Consider the following 12,152-nt stretch of genomic DNA (forward strand, 5'->3'; position numbering starts at 1 on the left):
TTGAAGGAAACAGAGCCTGCGGACAATATGTTTAACCCAAGTGTGGGACACGGCCCTTTAGTAATATACAAGATTAAACCTGTTGTTGAATAACGCAACTCAAGATGTTTAAATTAAGGCTTGGAAAAAGGAAACGTACAATCTGGTATGTTAACTCCTCTGCTGCTTGTCAAATTTTTCCAAGTTTGTTTCTCTCAACACATATTTACTGAGGCAGGTAAATATCTTGAACCTTGACTATGGAGATATGAAGATGACTAAGATATCAACTTTGGCCCCAAAGAGCTCAATATCTGGCTGGGGACACAGAGCAGTAAGCTAACTATATAATGTCATACATGCTATAACAAAGCTGCCTAGGAAAAAAAAAATGAAAGGAAGGAATAACTAAATCTTTCAAATGAGGGTAGAGAAGGTGAAAAGAGGACATTACAGAAGGCTTCTTAGATGAAGTACCGTTTGAGGTTGGTCTTAAAGAGTGGATTCACAGGAATTCAAAAGCGGAGGAGGGGAAATGAAAACACCACCTAACAAAGGTCTGGAAGAATCACAGGGACAAGGTAGTCAAGAAACACAATGATCTAATGGGATTAGTATGTAGACCTTGGGATTCGTAGGGACTGGTAGCATTGGGGATGGAAATCTGAGCTGGATATAGGACGTAAAGGCTCTGTGTGCCATATTTGTGCCTGTTTACTCAATCTTGTAGCAGTGGTGACAGTTGAATCATAAGCAGAGTTCAGAATATGAATGGTTTTATTAGGACTCTGAACTTCAAATTGAGCCTAATGAGGGTTCTTTGTTGGGCTTTCGGCAAGGGAAGGGCATGATCAGATTTGGGTTCTACCAAGCTCCTTTTCCTTAGGGTGTGAAGAAGAGATTTATTGCAGAACCGCGGGGGTCCAGGCAAAACTAGAGGCAGAGAGGCAATCAGGAGGTTTGCATAACCCCCTAGGCAAGAGGCAGAAGGTTTACAGAGGAGGAGCAAGGGGGAAATTTTCGATGTGGAACCAGATCGGACTTGACTGAGATAGGATTAGCAGGTTTTAGTGAAGTTTGAAGGGGAGGGGTGATGAATAAGTTCTAGCCAATGGGAATGTTTTTCAGAAGACACACGGGACAATTCTGCTTCGCTGAAATGTGAGACACCTGCATGCTTAGGAGCGCTGTAGGGTGGGAAAGGTCGACTCTTACTGTGGGCAGCCACGTGACCCCTGCAGTAGGTGTGCATCTGTAATGGGGGTACAAAGCAATCTTTACCACCCACACCTGCTATACTATTATTTCTCCTGGAGACTGTGAATGCCTCAGACAGGATCACTTAGTATTGTTTTTTGCAGCACCCAACAGTGCCTGACACAGAATAGATACTTGATACATGTTGCAATGAAACAATTTTGCTGTTGCTTAGACAAGTTTCCTGCTCTTTCTCTGAGCCTGGCTTCCTTGGATTCTTGTACCTTCCACGGGCTCACACCTATTCCTGTCAATTCCTGCCTTTCCTTCACCGAGGATCAGCTCAGGATATTGGCCATACACTACTCAGGATGCGGCCCACTTCTATTTTCATTATAAAAACTGGGTGCTCGCATTTTTTGGGCATGCTCACTTTTTTGAAAACTGGAATTTTATTAGAACCGCCCCAAGTGTGCAGGATAAATAACAGTTTAAGGCAAAACTCAAGGCAAGATGGTAGTTTTGGTGATTTCTCCAGCGTCCAAATATATAATCCGGGTTTAGCTAGCAAGACAAAGAAAATGGAAAAAAAATATATAGGAGGATAGAAGAAGCAGATTGACTGGAAATGTGCTAACAGAGGGAAAAGAATCAAAAATGATTTTGAAACTAGAAGCCTAGAAGAAATGTGTAGCAATGGCAGAAATGTGAAAAAAGCCCAAAGCTGGGAGGTGTATAAAGAGATGGGAATTGGAGGGTGATGTGGCAGAAATACGACAAAGCTAATCCTTATGGGTTACTGGATTTCCATCCTTTCCCAGAAAATAAACATATCTGAGTGACCATACTGAAAAATGTGGCAATGAGTTAATCAATAGTTGAAGAATTTTTACGAAGTGAAATAAGATCATTCATATATTTTAATTCAAAGTAACAGCTTCACACCCCACTTAGATTCAAATTATCCATAATCCACTTATGACTCCTATAGAGGGACATTTACTTAAATGTTAGTAGAAAACAGGAGTGAGTGAAGTTTTCATCCCTCAAAATGGATATTTAATTTCAACTTGATGTGATCAATACCACACCGGGGAAATGGTAAAATTTGTGAGTGGTGAAATCACAATTCAAACTTCTTTTAAGAAGAGAGACAGTTAAGACAGGACTCCTTACACCTGCATAGTAACCCAAAACCTAAACCCAAAATTTGCCCAAGTTCATGAAGCAAATCAATCAGCTCCGGCTTTGAGCAAGGTAGGTTTAGTTGTGAGGAGTTAAATGAACTAGCTAACAAACAAGGGCTGTCACTCTCACCCATCCACCCCCATTTTTTTACACCCATGTAACTTTTAAAAAAAACATGATGATGTTGACCAGTCCTTTGAGTTTTTAAATAAATAGTTGAAACCGTTATATATGGAGACACAATAAATAACCCTCACTCTCTTGAACTTCTGGAAATAGCTAGAGACATTCAAATCCAAACATTACCCTCTCCCCAAACTACATATTGAGTGGTAATATTTTCTACCCGTTCTTTTAATTTCACCAGAGGTTACACATTATGGTCCCCCCCTTTAATATTTATGGATAATCCTTTTCTTTACCGACAGTTGTCTGAAATAAGAGATTGGAATGAATCTATCTATCTATCATCTATCTATCTATTATCTATCTATCTATCTATCTATCTATCTATCTATCTACCTATCTATCTTTTTATCATCTTCCAAGCAAGCACAGAACAACAGGCAAAGCACAAATATGTCAATCAAAAAATGAATAGTTCACACCTCTGTTTTAATAGGTTATCTTCAGGGGTACTGGGTGAGTCTTGAAGCAGGTGACTGAGAAAGTGTGTACCTTGAACTAGAAGGGGTCAAGGAAAGCTAGAACAAGCCCAGCACCACAGGGCTCACAAATGAGGAGGACAGAGTGAAAGTGGCAGGTTCAATACAGTATTCTATGAGCAGTCAGTATCTAGACGATGGACACCATGGGACCAGACAAGGCGGTCACAGTCAGGGGACGGACTCCCTCCAAAGAAAGGGATGCTGGGTCGTATCTCACATTCAGAAATGTAGATGTTAACTATCCAAGATAACGTTCTGGCTGTTCCTACTTCTGAAGCACTGTGCTAACTAACTTCCTTTCTACCCGCCCACAATGGCATTTGAAACTCAACTACAAAATGTTAACACTTTTTTTTTTTGGGGGGGGGGAAGAAATGTTTTTCATCTCGGTGATAATCTGATTCAAAACACTGGATCCTTTAATTAGAATGATGCACCTGCCCACACATCTCAAGGATTTCCAAGGCCTCACAAAGACCACCCACGGACCCAACTCCACAGACTCTGAGTCTGGAACTCTTAGTCTGGGTTTCCTCAACTGTGCTCATCAGCCCAGAGGTTTTCGGAGTTTGCTCCAGAGTAAAATGACCTGGCGAACCTTTAAAAATCCCAATGCTCGGGCCACACCCCATTTTCGATTAAATCAGAATCTCGGGTGGGATCAGGCATGCATACGTGTGTTTTCAACTCTTCAGGTGATTCGAAAACGCAGCCAGGTTTGAGAACCAACTCACTGGTATATTTTTGACACGCAGATCATCTACGTGTTCTAGGGTGCTTGGCTGTTTTTAATCACTGCGTCAAAAACCACAGATGGGCGCCTGTCGCGGAAATAATTTACTTAGAATCGTCTTAGAAAAAACAAGTAAATTTGGGCCAGGGGTGGGCATACCTTCGCCGCGGTTTCCCCGGGTCAAAAAGCGGCTGCAGTTCCTTCAGCCAACGCCAAGGGGCACCCTCTCCCTCCCCGCTCGACCTGGAACGCCTTCCCGGTGCTGATCGCACAAAGAGCCCGGCCTCCTCCCGGGTGACATCACAAAGGGCCGATCCCCCGCCCCTTCGGCGCCACCACGTGTGTCCCCGCGCCCGGCGGCCACCCGACTCAGTCCCTCACCGGCCGGTCTGGGCAGCGGTGGAGGGTGGTTGGCAGTGGCTGGAGGCTTCGCTATGGGAAGTTGTTCCTTTGCTCTCTCGCGCCCAGCCCTCCTCCCTGGTTCTCCGCAGCCGCTGTCGGAGGAGAGCACGGGGAGGCGCGGGCTGCAGCCGCCGCTGCCTCTCCCCGCCCGGGCGGCCGCGCGGCTGGGCAGGTGCTGAGCGCCCCCGGAGCCTCCCTCGCCGCCTCCCTCCTCTGCCCGGCTGCCCGGCTGCCGCAGTGCACATGGGGTGTTGGAGGTAGATGGGCTCCCGGCCCGGGAGGCGGCGGTGGATGCGGCGCTGGGCAGAAGCAGCCGCCGACTCCAGCTGCCAGGGGGCCACGCGCCCCGGGCGCCTCTGCGAGCCCCGGGCTCAGCCATGGGGACCTCCGCGAACAGCAGCACCGCCCTCGCCTCCTGCAGCCGCGTCGCTAGAGCTACGATGATCGCGGGCTCCTTTCTCCTGGTGAGCGCGCGGGGAGACCGGGGGCGGCGGGCGCGCGGGAGCCCAAGGCGCCGCGCTCCGGGAGCGGGGCGGGTCCCCGGGCCGGGGCTGCGGGGGGCGCGGGGTCCGCCCGGCTGGGTGGGGGTGGGGGTGGGGGTGGCGGAGCGTGCAGGCCGAGGGGGAAGGTACCCGGGTCGTCTGGGGGAGCCACCGGGCTCAGCCGGGACTCTGGAATGAAGGCGAACTGTTTTCCTCGCGGTCTGGCTGCGCTGGAGGAGGCGCTAGAGGTGGCCCCCCGGCTTCCTGCGCATTTCGGGGCTTTTCCCGCACCTCGGGCCCCCTGTGCCCCCTACCCCCTCCACACACCGGCACAGGCACCGGCCGCTGCGCCCTCCGCGTGGCGTGGGGCGGGGGCTGCGGGGCGGGGCGCCGGGGGCGGCGGCCGCCGCTGTGCTGCAGCTGCAGTGTCGTGTCGGGATGCTACCGCAGTGGGAGAGCGGTTCCGGTGCGCCCCGGCCGCGGGAGACCTAGGTGCGTCCGCGCTGTGCCTTCCCGAGCGGCGCGCCGGCCGCCCCTCCCCCACCTCTCCTCCGCGCCTCGGGTGGGTCGCAGTTTCTGCGTGCCAAAAAAAGGACCCTTAGACCCGCTGTCGGGCGCCTCCGAAGCGCCGGCTCCCAGCCAGCCAGCGCGCTGCCACTTGAGTGGGGGGAGGGGGAGAGACCCACATAAAGGAAGATGAATTGCTCCAGCCTCTCCTATCGCTCGCTTACCTGCGGCCAGGCAGGTGACCCTGCAAAGGGGAGCAGGTTCGTTCTCCACCCGAGCCGCATTCAGCCTCCAGGGCGTGCCCTGGACCTAGTCCTCCTTCGCTTACCTGGTCAAAGCCTGAAACCACCCCTTGACCTAAAACTTATCCTCAACTTCCCCAGATCCCTTCCCCTTTCCAAATGTTGGAAGGGAGGGGGCGAGTCAGGTGGAAGAAAAATTGAGATCAAGCCCCTGAGCCACCATAAGCTTCCCATGCCTGTCTTTTTGTCTCTGGAGGGAGGACAGAGATTCTTAGCTGAAACCCAAACAAAAACAAAAGACAAGAGCCTATTTTCATGGCTGGGCTGTGTAAGGGAAAGGCAGGCTCGCTGTCTCCTTCCCGAAAAGGGCTTAATGGCTGGTTAGCCAAGATCTCTTAGATCCCAGGGCATTGCAGTTGCTATGGCCTGGGAATTCATCCTACAGACGCTCTGGTTCCCTGTGTGAGTGTAGGTCTTAAGGGGAAAAGAGAGGCTAAAGAAAAGTTTGGTGCTGTTAGCATTTATAATGAGGCAAGTCCCAGTCTCCTTTCAGCGTCTTTTCTGCCCATTAATAGTAATGGCAAAGTCAAGATCTGTATCCTTGAAATAAGTGGGAGGGATGCTGAGCATAAGGGGGTGGGGATAGGCGTCTCTTCAAGCAGTGGACCTGGGTTGACAGTGTTGGTGTGGAGAGAAACCCATCTCGGCCCATGGGAACACTGACCCTAACATCAGTGGAGTTACATCAGCCCTTGAATTTCTCCATGCTCCTCTACCCACCACATGCCTGTTGGTCCCTCTGACATATCTGATTATTACATGCCGCACACAGTCCTTGCCTCGGTTAAATCCTCAGTCCGTGTGATATTTCATTCATTTTACATTTGAGCATGAGATAGGTGTTTAAAGGAAGGTCTCCACATAATGAAAGTGTCTCCACTGCTTTGACCGTCAGAGAAAGAACCATGCTCCTTTTCTGAAATCGTTAAACTCAGTTTATCTAAAAATCGTGCCCTGGATTTGCAACGAAAGACCTGAGAATTCAAGTGTAGCTGTCTTTTTTAAAAATGAGATTTATAGGGGGGCTTAGAGGCTACCTCAGGCTGTTAACTCAAGTGAGAGTCCTTATTCTCCTGGCAACTAATTTCAGTCCATGAAATGGCTTGGGGTTGAGCCAGTTGTCCTGAGGGTGACCGAGAGGGTGTACCAGGGGTCACCAGGGATTTTGCTCTAACACCCAATGAGGTGATGTCTTTTATTTTTTTCCCATCCCCACTCTGCAAGCCCAGTCCTCAGGATAGGCATTGCTAATGTGTAAAATGATGATCTCATGATACTGGTATAGGATTATTTATCCCTTTGGAGTTCTTAGCCATGTGAAAATGGCAGACAACAGGCATTGGAGCCCAGCGAACCATGGCAGGTGCTCAGAACACTCGTGGGGGAAGTGGGGAAGTTAGTGTTCTACCCACAGAATGCAGTTAGATTAAAAAAGAGTGAACTCGGGGCGCCTGGGTGGCTCGGTCGGTTGGGCGTCCGACTTCGGCTCAGGTCATGATCTCACAGTCCGTGAGTTCGAGCCCCGCATCGGGCTCTGTGCTGACAGCTCAGAGCCTGAAGCCTGTTTCGGATTCTGTGTCTCCCTCTCTCTCTGCCCCTCCCCCGTTCATGCTCTGTCTCTCTCTGTCTCAAAAATAAATAAAACATTAAAAAAAATTAAAAAAAATTTTTTTTTCTAATGTTTATTTTTGAGAGAGAGATAGAGCATGAGTGGGGGAGGGGCAGAGAGAGAGGGAGACACAGAATCCGAAGCAAGCTCCAGGCTCTGAGCTGTCAGCACAGAGCCCGACGCGGGGCTCGAACTCACGAGCTGTGAGATCATGACCTGAGCTGAAGTCAGCAGCCCAAATGACTGAGCCACCCAGGGACCCCATTATTGTCATCATTTTTGACACTGTTTTTTCGGGATGACAGGCTAACTGTATGAAAATCTCATAGCTCTTTAATAAGCTTTAAAAAAAACTTACAATACCTACATAACATACAATATCACATATATATATATATAAATCACTGTGTCAGGAGCTTTATATACCGTATCTCATTTACTCCCAACATCTCTGCAAAGCAGGTGGTGTTATGCCCATTTTACAGATGAGGGAACCTAGGGCTGCAAAAACTTCATTGGTTTGTGCTGGGCCACACAGCTCGTTAGTGATGGCACTCGGGCCGGGACCCAGCAGCGCCTGACTCCTCGGCTCGTACTCTTGCTCACTCCTGTGCCACTTTACCCATTTCACAACTCCAAATTGCTAGACGATGAAGTGTAGCAACAGAAGGCTCACTGGAGGAAAGTTGAGACTGGTGGTTTGGTTTGTTGCAGAGTATTAATGAGAGTTACACGAGTGCCTTTGGAAGAAAGTGTTCCTGCTCCTTGCACTTCTGTTTCTGATGGGTTGAGGAGTCTGCATGATATTGGAAAGTAAACCAGAAACTGAGAGATGAAATGTTATGTGTTCCAGGCCGAAAGTCTGGAGAGAAGTGAGGCCTTGAAGTTTGTGCCATTGTTAAGGAGTGCCCTACAAGGGCATGCCCAGTAGGAAGGACACACTCACAGGGGTCTCCTGCTCTCAGGGAGCTTGCTTTGACCGGACAGATAGAATGTTGGCAGGGAGGCAGTCAGAAGAGAAGGGAACCGTAATGGATAAGGAAATGAGGTCTGAAGTTTTGGAAACTGCTATTCTGCATGTATTACGGATTCCAGATAGAGGGGCGTTCGTTCTAGGAGCCTGTTCAGCCGTGTGCCGGCCTAGAAAGTAGCAAGTATTAATTAATGCCAGGGTCATTGAGACTGGATGTCTAGCTTCGTGTCACCTCCTGCCCTTCGCTTATTGAAGTTAATCATCTAGCTTCTTGGCACTTGACTTTGGCTATTGGGCTAGGCATGCCTGGAGTGGTCTGGTGGGGCCTGAAGTCCTGAAGCACTTGATGGCAGGTTCAAGTAGAACTCCGAATCAGAGCTGGTATTATATCCGAAAGATTTTCTCCTTTCTTTAATATAACTTCCAAATCGTAGAGTGGGAAGGTGGCAAGGGAAAGCTGGAGGGAAGACAAGAGCCTAGATTAGGGGAATTGATTTCCTTTCCATGTTAGCAAACCTACTCTGAGCACCTGCTCTGAGAGAGGCGCTGTACTAGGCAGTGGGAACCCAGGGATGAGTTAGGATTTGGATCTTACTCCTCAGACACGGTTTCTGTGGTATGTAAAATGCACATGGCTATCAGTAGGGCTGATATGGAGTCCGTGGATGAATGTACTCAAAGTAATACACAACGTGTGGTTGATGTTAAAATCTTTAGACTACTTTAAGTGACTTTGGCTTGTTTAGTTTGAAAGCCAGCAGAAGAAAAACCTTCCCAGGTCTCAGAATAACCTACATTAGCACTGATAGGGGAAGTGACTTATAATCAGAAGAATAGGGAGGGCCGACTCGTACTGGAACGCAGGATTTCTGACTTACCCCGTGAATCTCCCATCCCCCTTGTCAAAATGTGTAGAATAGGATCAAGCTTTCTCAGTCTGCGCTGTTTCCAAAGGCGTATGGCTGAATCTGCCTCAGGTTCAGTCCAAAACAAACAGACAAAAATCTACTGTAAAATAAAATACACGGGCAAACCAGATCAGCAAGAAAAAAATTCCTTGTGGAAAGTACACTACCTTAAGTTAAAGGCAAAAACCTGAGACTAAATAGACACAGATCACCAACTGGCGAAATTATACGTGTTTTAGTGTGGCTAAATTTACACAAAGGCTACCGAGCTGGATGTGGTCCAAACAGTTAATGCCCTCTTTTCCAGGACAGGTTGAAGAAGGTGACTTTCTCCAGGTATGCCTTATTGGATAGAGGCAAGTAGGCGTGGCTTAAGGGGCTCTCTAACAGGTGGTCTGTGTACTTTCTGCACTGTAGATCGGAATGTGGAGACATCCCACTTCAACTCTGCCTTTGAGTCCATCTGTGAAAGTGAGGGGTGAAAGTGAGTCTTTGGTGACTCCATTGACAAGCTGCAAATTGGTTTTGTACTCCACCCGCTCTTTGTAACGCATAATTGGCTTGGGTAAACCTGATCGATCGATCGATTGATTGATTGATGCCAGGAAATAGTCAGATCGCCAGACTATTTAGGAGCCAGTATGAATTGAGTGACTTATCACTGCATAAATGGCAACGTCTATTTTCCAGTAAGCACTAAACGCTGTTGACCCTCTTCCCGCCCAAACAGGCCTGGCAAATTCTGCTGAGGCCAAGTCACTGGCAACTTCCTGGAAAACTCAGATGCTTCTGCTCTGTGACTGGAGGAGCCTAGGGTATGTCATCGCCTTTGGGCATGTGCCCGATGACCATTTGAAGCAGATTCAGTCCGGGCCATCAGGCGCGGGTATGTGTGTTTGATGGAATGAAAACAGAAGCCTTAATAGGAGTCACTTGTTCCCCCAAATTGGATCCGTGTTTAGCATTAGCAGGACACTGGGTTTTGTTGCTGCCGGGGTAGCAGCTGCTGAGCTTTGATTCTTTAGGAATTGGGGAGGGGTGCTAGATCACGAATAAATACTGTCTTTGTCTCAGTGTTTGTATTTGTCAAGTACCAAAAAATAAACAAGAGTCTGAAATTGGCTTCTCTGCTGCCACCTGGCTTTCCTACCACCTCCCGTTTCCTGGCCTGAGTCCAGGGGAGAGGAGCCCGGGCAGAGGTATAACCAAGGAGGAGCTTGGCAGGTGTCAGTGAGTGTGTCCTAACCTTGGGGCTGCAGACAGGTGAGGCTCACTGATATTCAGGCTTTTGATTCAAAGCCGTGGTTTCACGGATATTTACGCTTTTGACCTCACTCTTCCTGAGGGGTGGAGAGTCCTCCTGCCGCCCCGGTCAGCATCCCGGCCTTGTAGAAACTTATGCTTGCAGTGGAGGGAAAGTTTGCTCCAAGGGAGCTCTAGCAGGGTGAGAGTGGGCCGGGTATAGGTGGGTAGTCAGGACACTGACCTCTATAGCCCCATCTCCTCTTTAGAAGATTTGGAAATTATGGGGGTGCCTCCGTGGCTCAGTCAGTGAAGCATCCAGCTTCGGCTTAGTTCACGATCTCACGTGGTTTGTGAGTTTGGGCCCCACGTCGGGCTCTGTGCTGACAGCTCAGAGCCTGAAGCCTTCTTTGGATTCTGTATCTCCTTCTCCCTCTGTCCCACCCCCATTCATCCCCTTTCTCTCTCAAAAATAAATAAACATTAAACAAAATTTAGGAGATTTGGAAATTCTGTCTAAGGCTTTGTTGCAAAGTAAAGAACAAAACGAAAACAACAGAGAAGTAAGGGGGCTTTGTAAGCTACGTCATAGCAGGGGCTCTTTCCCCGATCTTATATCATTTTCCATTTGCCTTTTCACCACCAGAACTGCTTGGTGGGTCATCCGCTTGGAGCTGTATGCAGATCTGTTTTGGGAGAAGGAACCTGAGTTTAATGGATTTAGGAGGCAGGAGAGGCTTGCGTCCGTGAGTCCCGGAATCAAATGAGAGTAGCTGTGGATTCAAGAAGGCTTCTGCACCGAGAGCCCAGAGAGGAGGAATATTAATGGCTGTTCATATTAATCATTGATGTGGATATTACTAAGCTCCTATTTATTGACATTACCATTGACATCGTGTTGAATACCTTCTACAAATGATCTCAGTATATCTTACAAGTCCGTGATGTAGTAGCATTAGCCCCATATTATAAGTAAGGGATTGAGGTGTGAGAGAAGTTATGGTCAAGCAATTGGCAAGTGGCAGAGAGAGGATTCCCATCTAGGCCATTGTGGCTTCGTACACAATGCTTTCTCGGCCAAGTTGTGGGTAGGGAACAAGTAACCTTCAGTTATTGGAATTTTGTTTCTCGTTAAGGGAATGATTTTACCTGAGAGTCGAACATTTCCCTTTCTCCCTGGCAAGCCATTCTGCCCTGTGATGGCACTAGGAAGTTTAGCCAGAACAGCTGATTATAAAGTAAGAGCAACCTGTGTGTGTGTGTGTGTGTGTGTGTGTGTGTGTGGACTGAAAGTGGACGGTCGATGGTGCCGTGGTTAGGATGGAAAGATATTCTTGCAAATTGAAATGTTATAACTAGGGAATGGATGCTTTGCTTTCCTACGCCTTGGGTCATTTTGACAAATATTTGCTTAGTGAGTAACGGTGTGACGGGGTTCTGCTTAGCAAGTAGTTTTAATCACTTTTCCGGAGAACTTGAGGACCTGGTAGGGTTTTCTTCGCTGCCAGCCTGGTTATTTGTGTAGGATTAGTGCATGGGTTTGCCTCATCTGTTAGTAGTATTTACTTCAGTAACTTTGCAGGTCTCTTAGAAACTGGTTGAACTCCATGATCTGCACGGTCCCGTAAGTCATGTGTTTGTGTGTGGTTTCTGACACTCACTTTTAGCATTCTCTTAAGCGGGCTTTTAAACATATCTCTTCCTAGATTGTAGATGGTGAGTAGACTAAAGAAAGGCCAAGGATGAGGAGAAGTTTAACCATTGGTTCTGGGAAAGAGGTTGGGATTCTGGTTTCTCAAAGAACTCTTGAGACAAGACCATTATTTGATTTCATCCTAGGTATGGCCAAGTTGGCTTCACCAGGATTAAGAGAAATGGGCCGGGGAGGGAGGAAAAGATTCAAAGGCAAATGGTAACAGGTTTCCAGAATAATTTAACTGGTTATCATTCACTTTTTGCTCT

General features: G+C 48.1%; 1 protein-coding gene across 1 annotated transcript in view; it reads left to right on the top strand.

The window, feature by feature from the left end:
* The first annotated feature begins 4,207 nt into the window (after positions 1-4,207).
* TNFRSF21 (TNF receptor superfamily member 21) overlaps positions 4,208-12,152 on the top strand; it is a 70,278-nt gene continuing 62,333 nt past the window's right edge. The window contains exon 1 of the mRNA XM_047102459.1: positions 4,208-4,631. Within this exon, the coding sequence (XP_046958415.1) occupies positions 4,545-4,631 (87 nt within the window). The 5' untranslated portion in view covers positions 4,208-4,544. The remainder of the gene's footprint in view (positions 4,632-12,152) is intronic.

This window comes from Lynx rufus, unplaced genomic scaffold (genome assembly GCF_022079265.1).
Source record: "Lynx rufus isolate CCGP_SWC_20201006 ecotype Redwood Valley unplaced genomic scaffold, mLynRuf1.p SCAF_6, whole genome shotgun sequence".
Taxonomy (NCBI): Eukaryota; Metazoa; Chordata; class Mammalia; order Carnivora; family Felidae; genus Lynx; species Lynx rufus.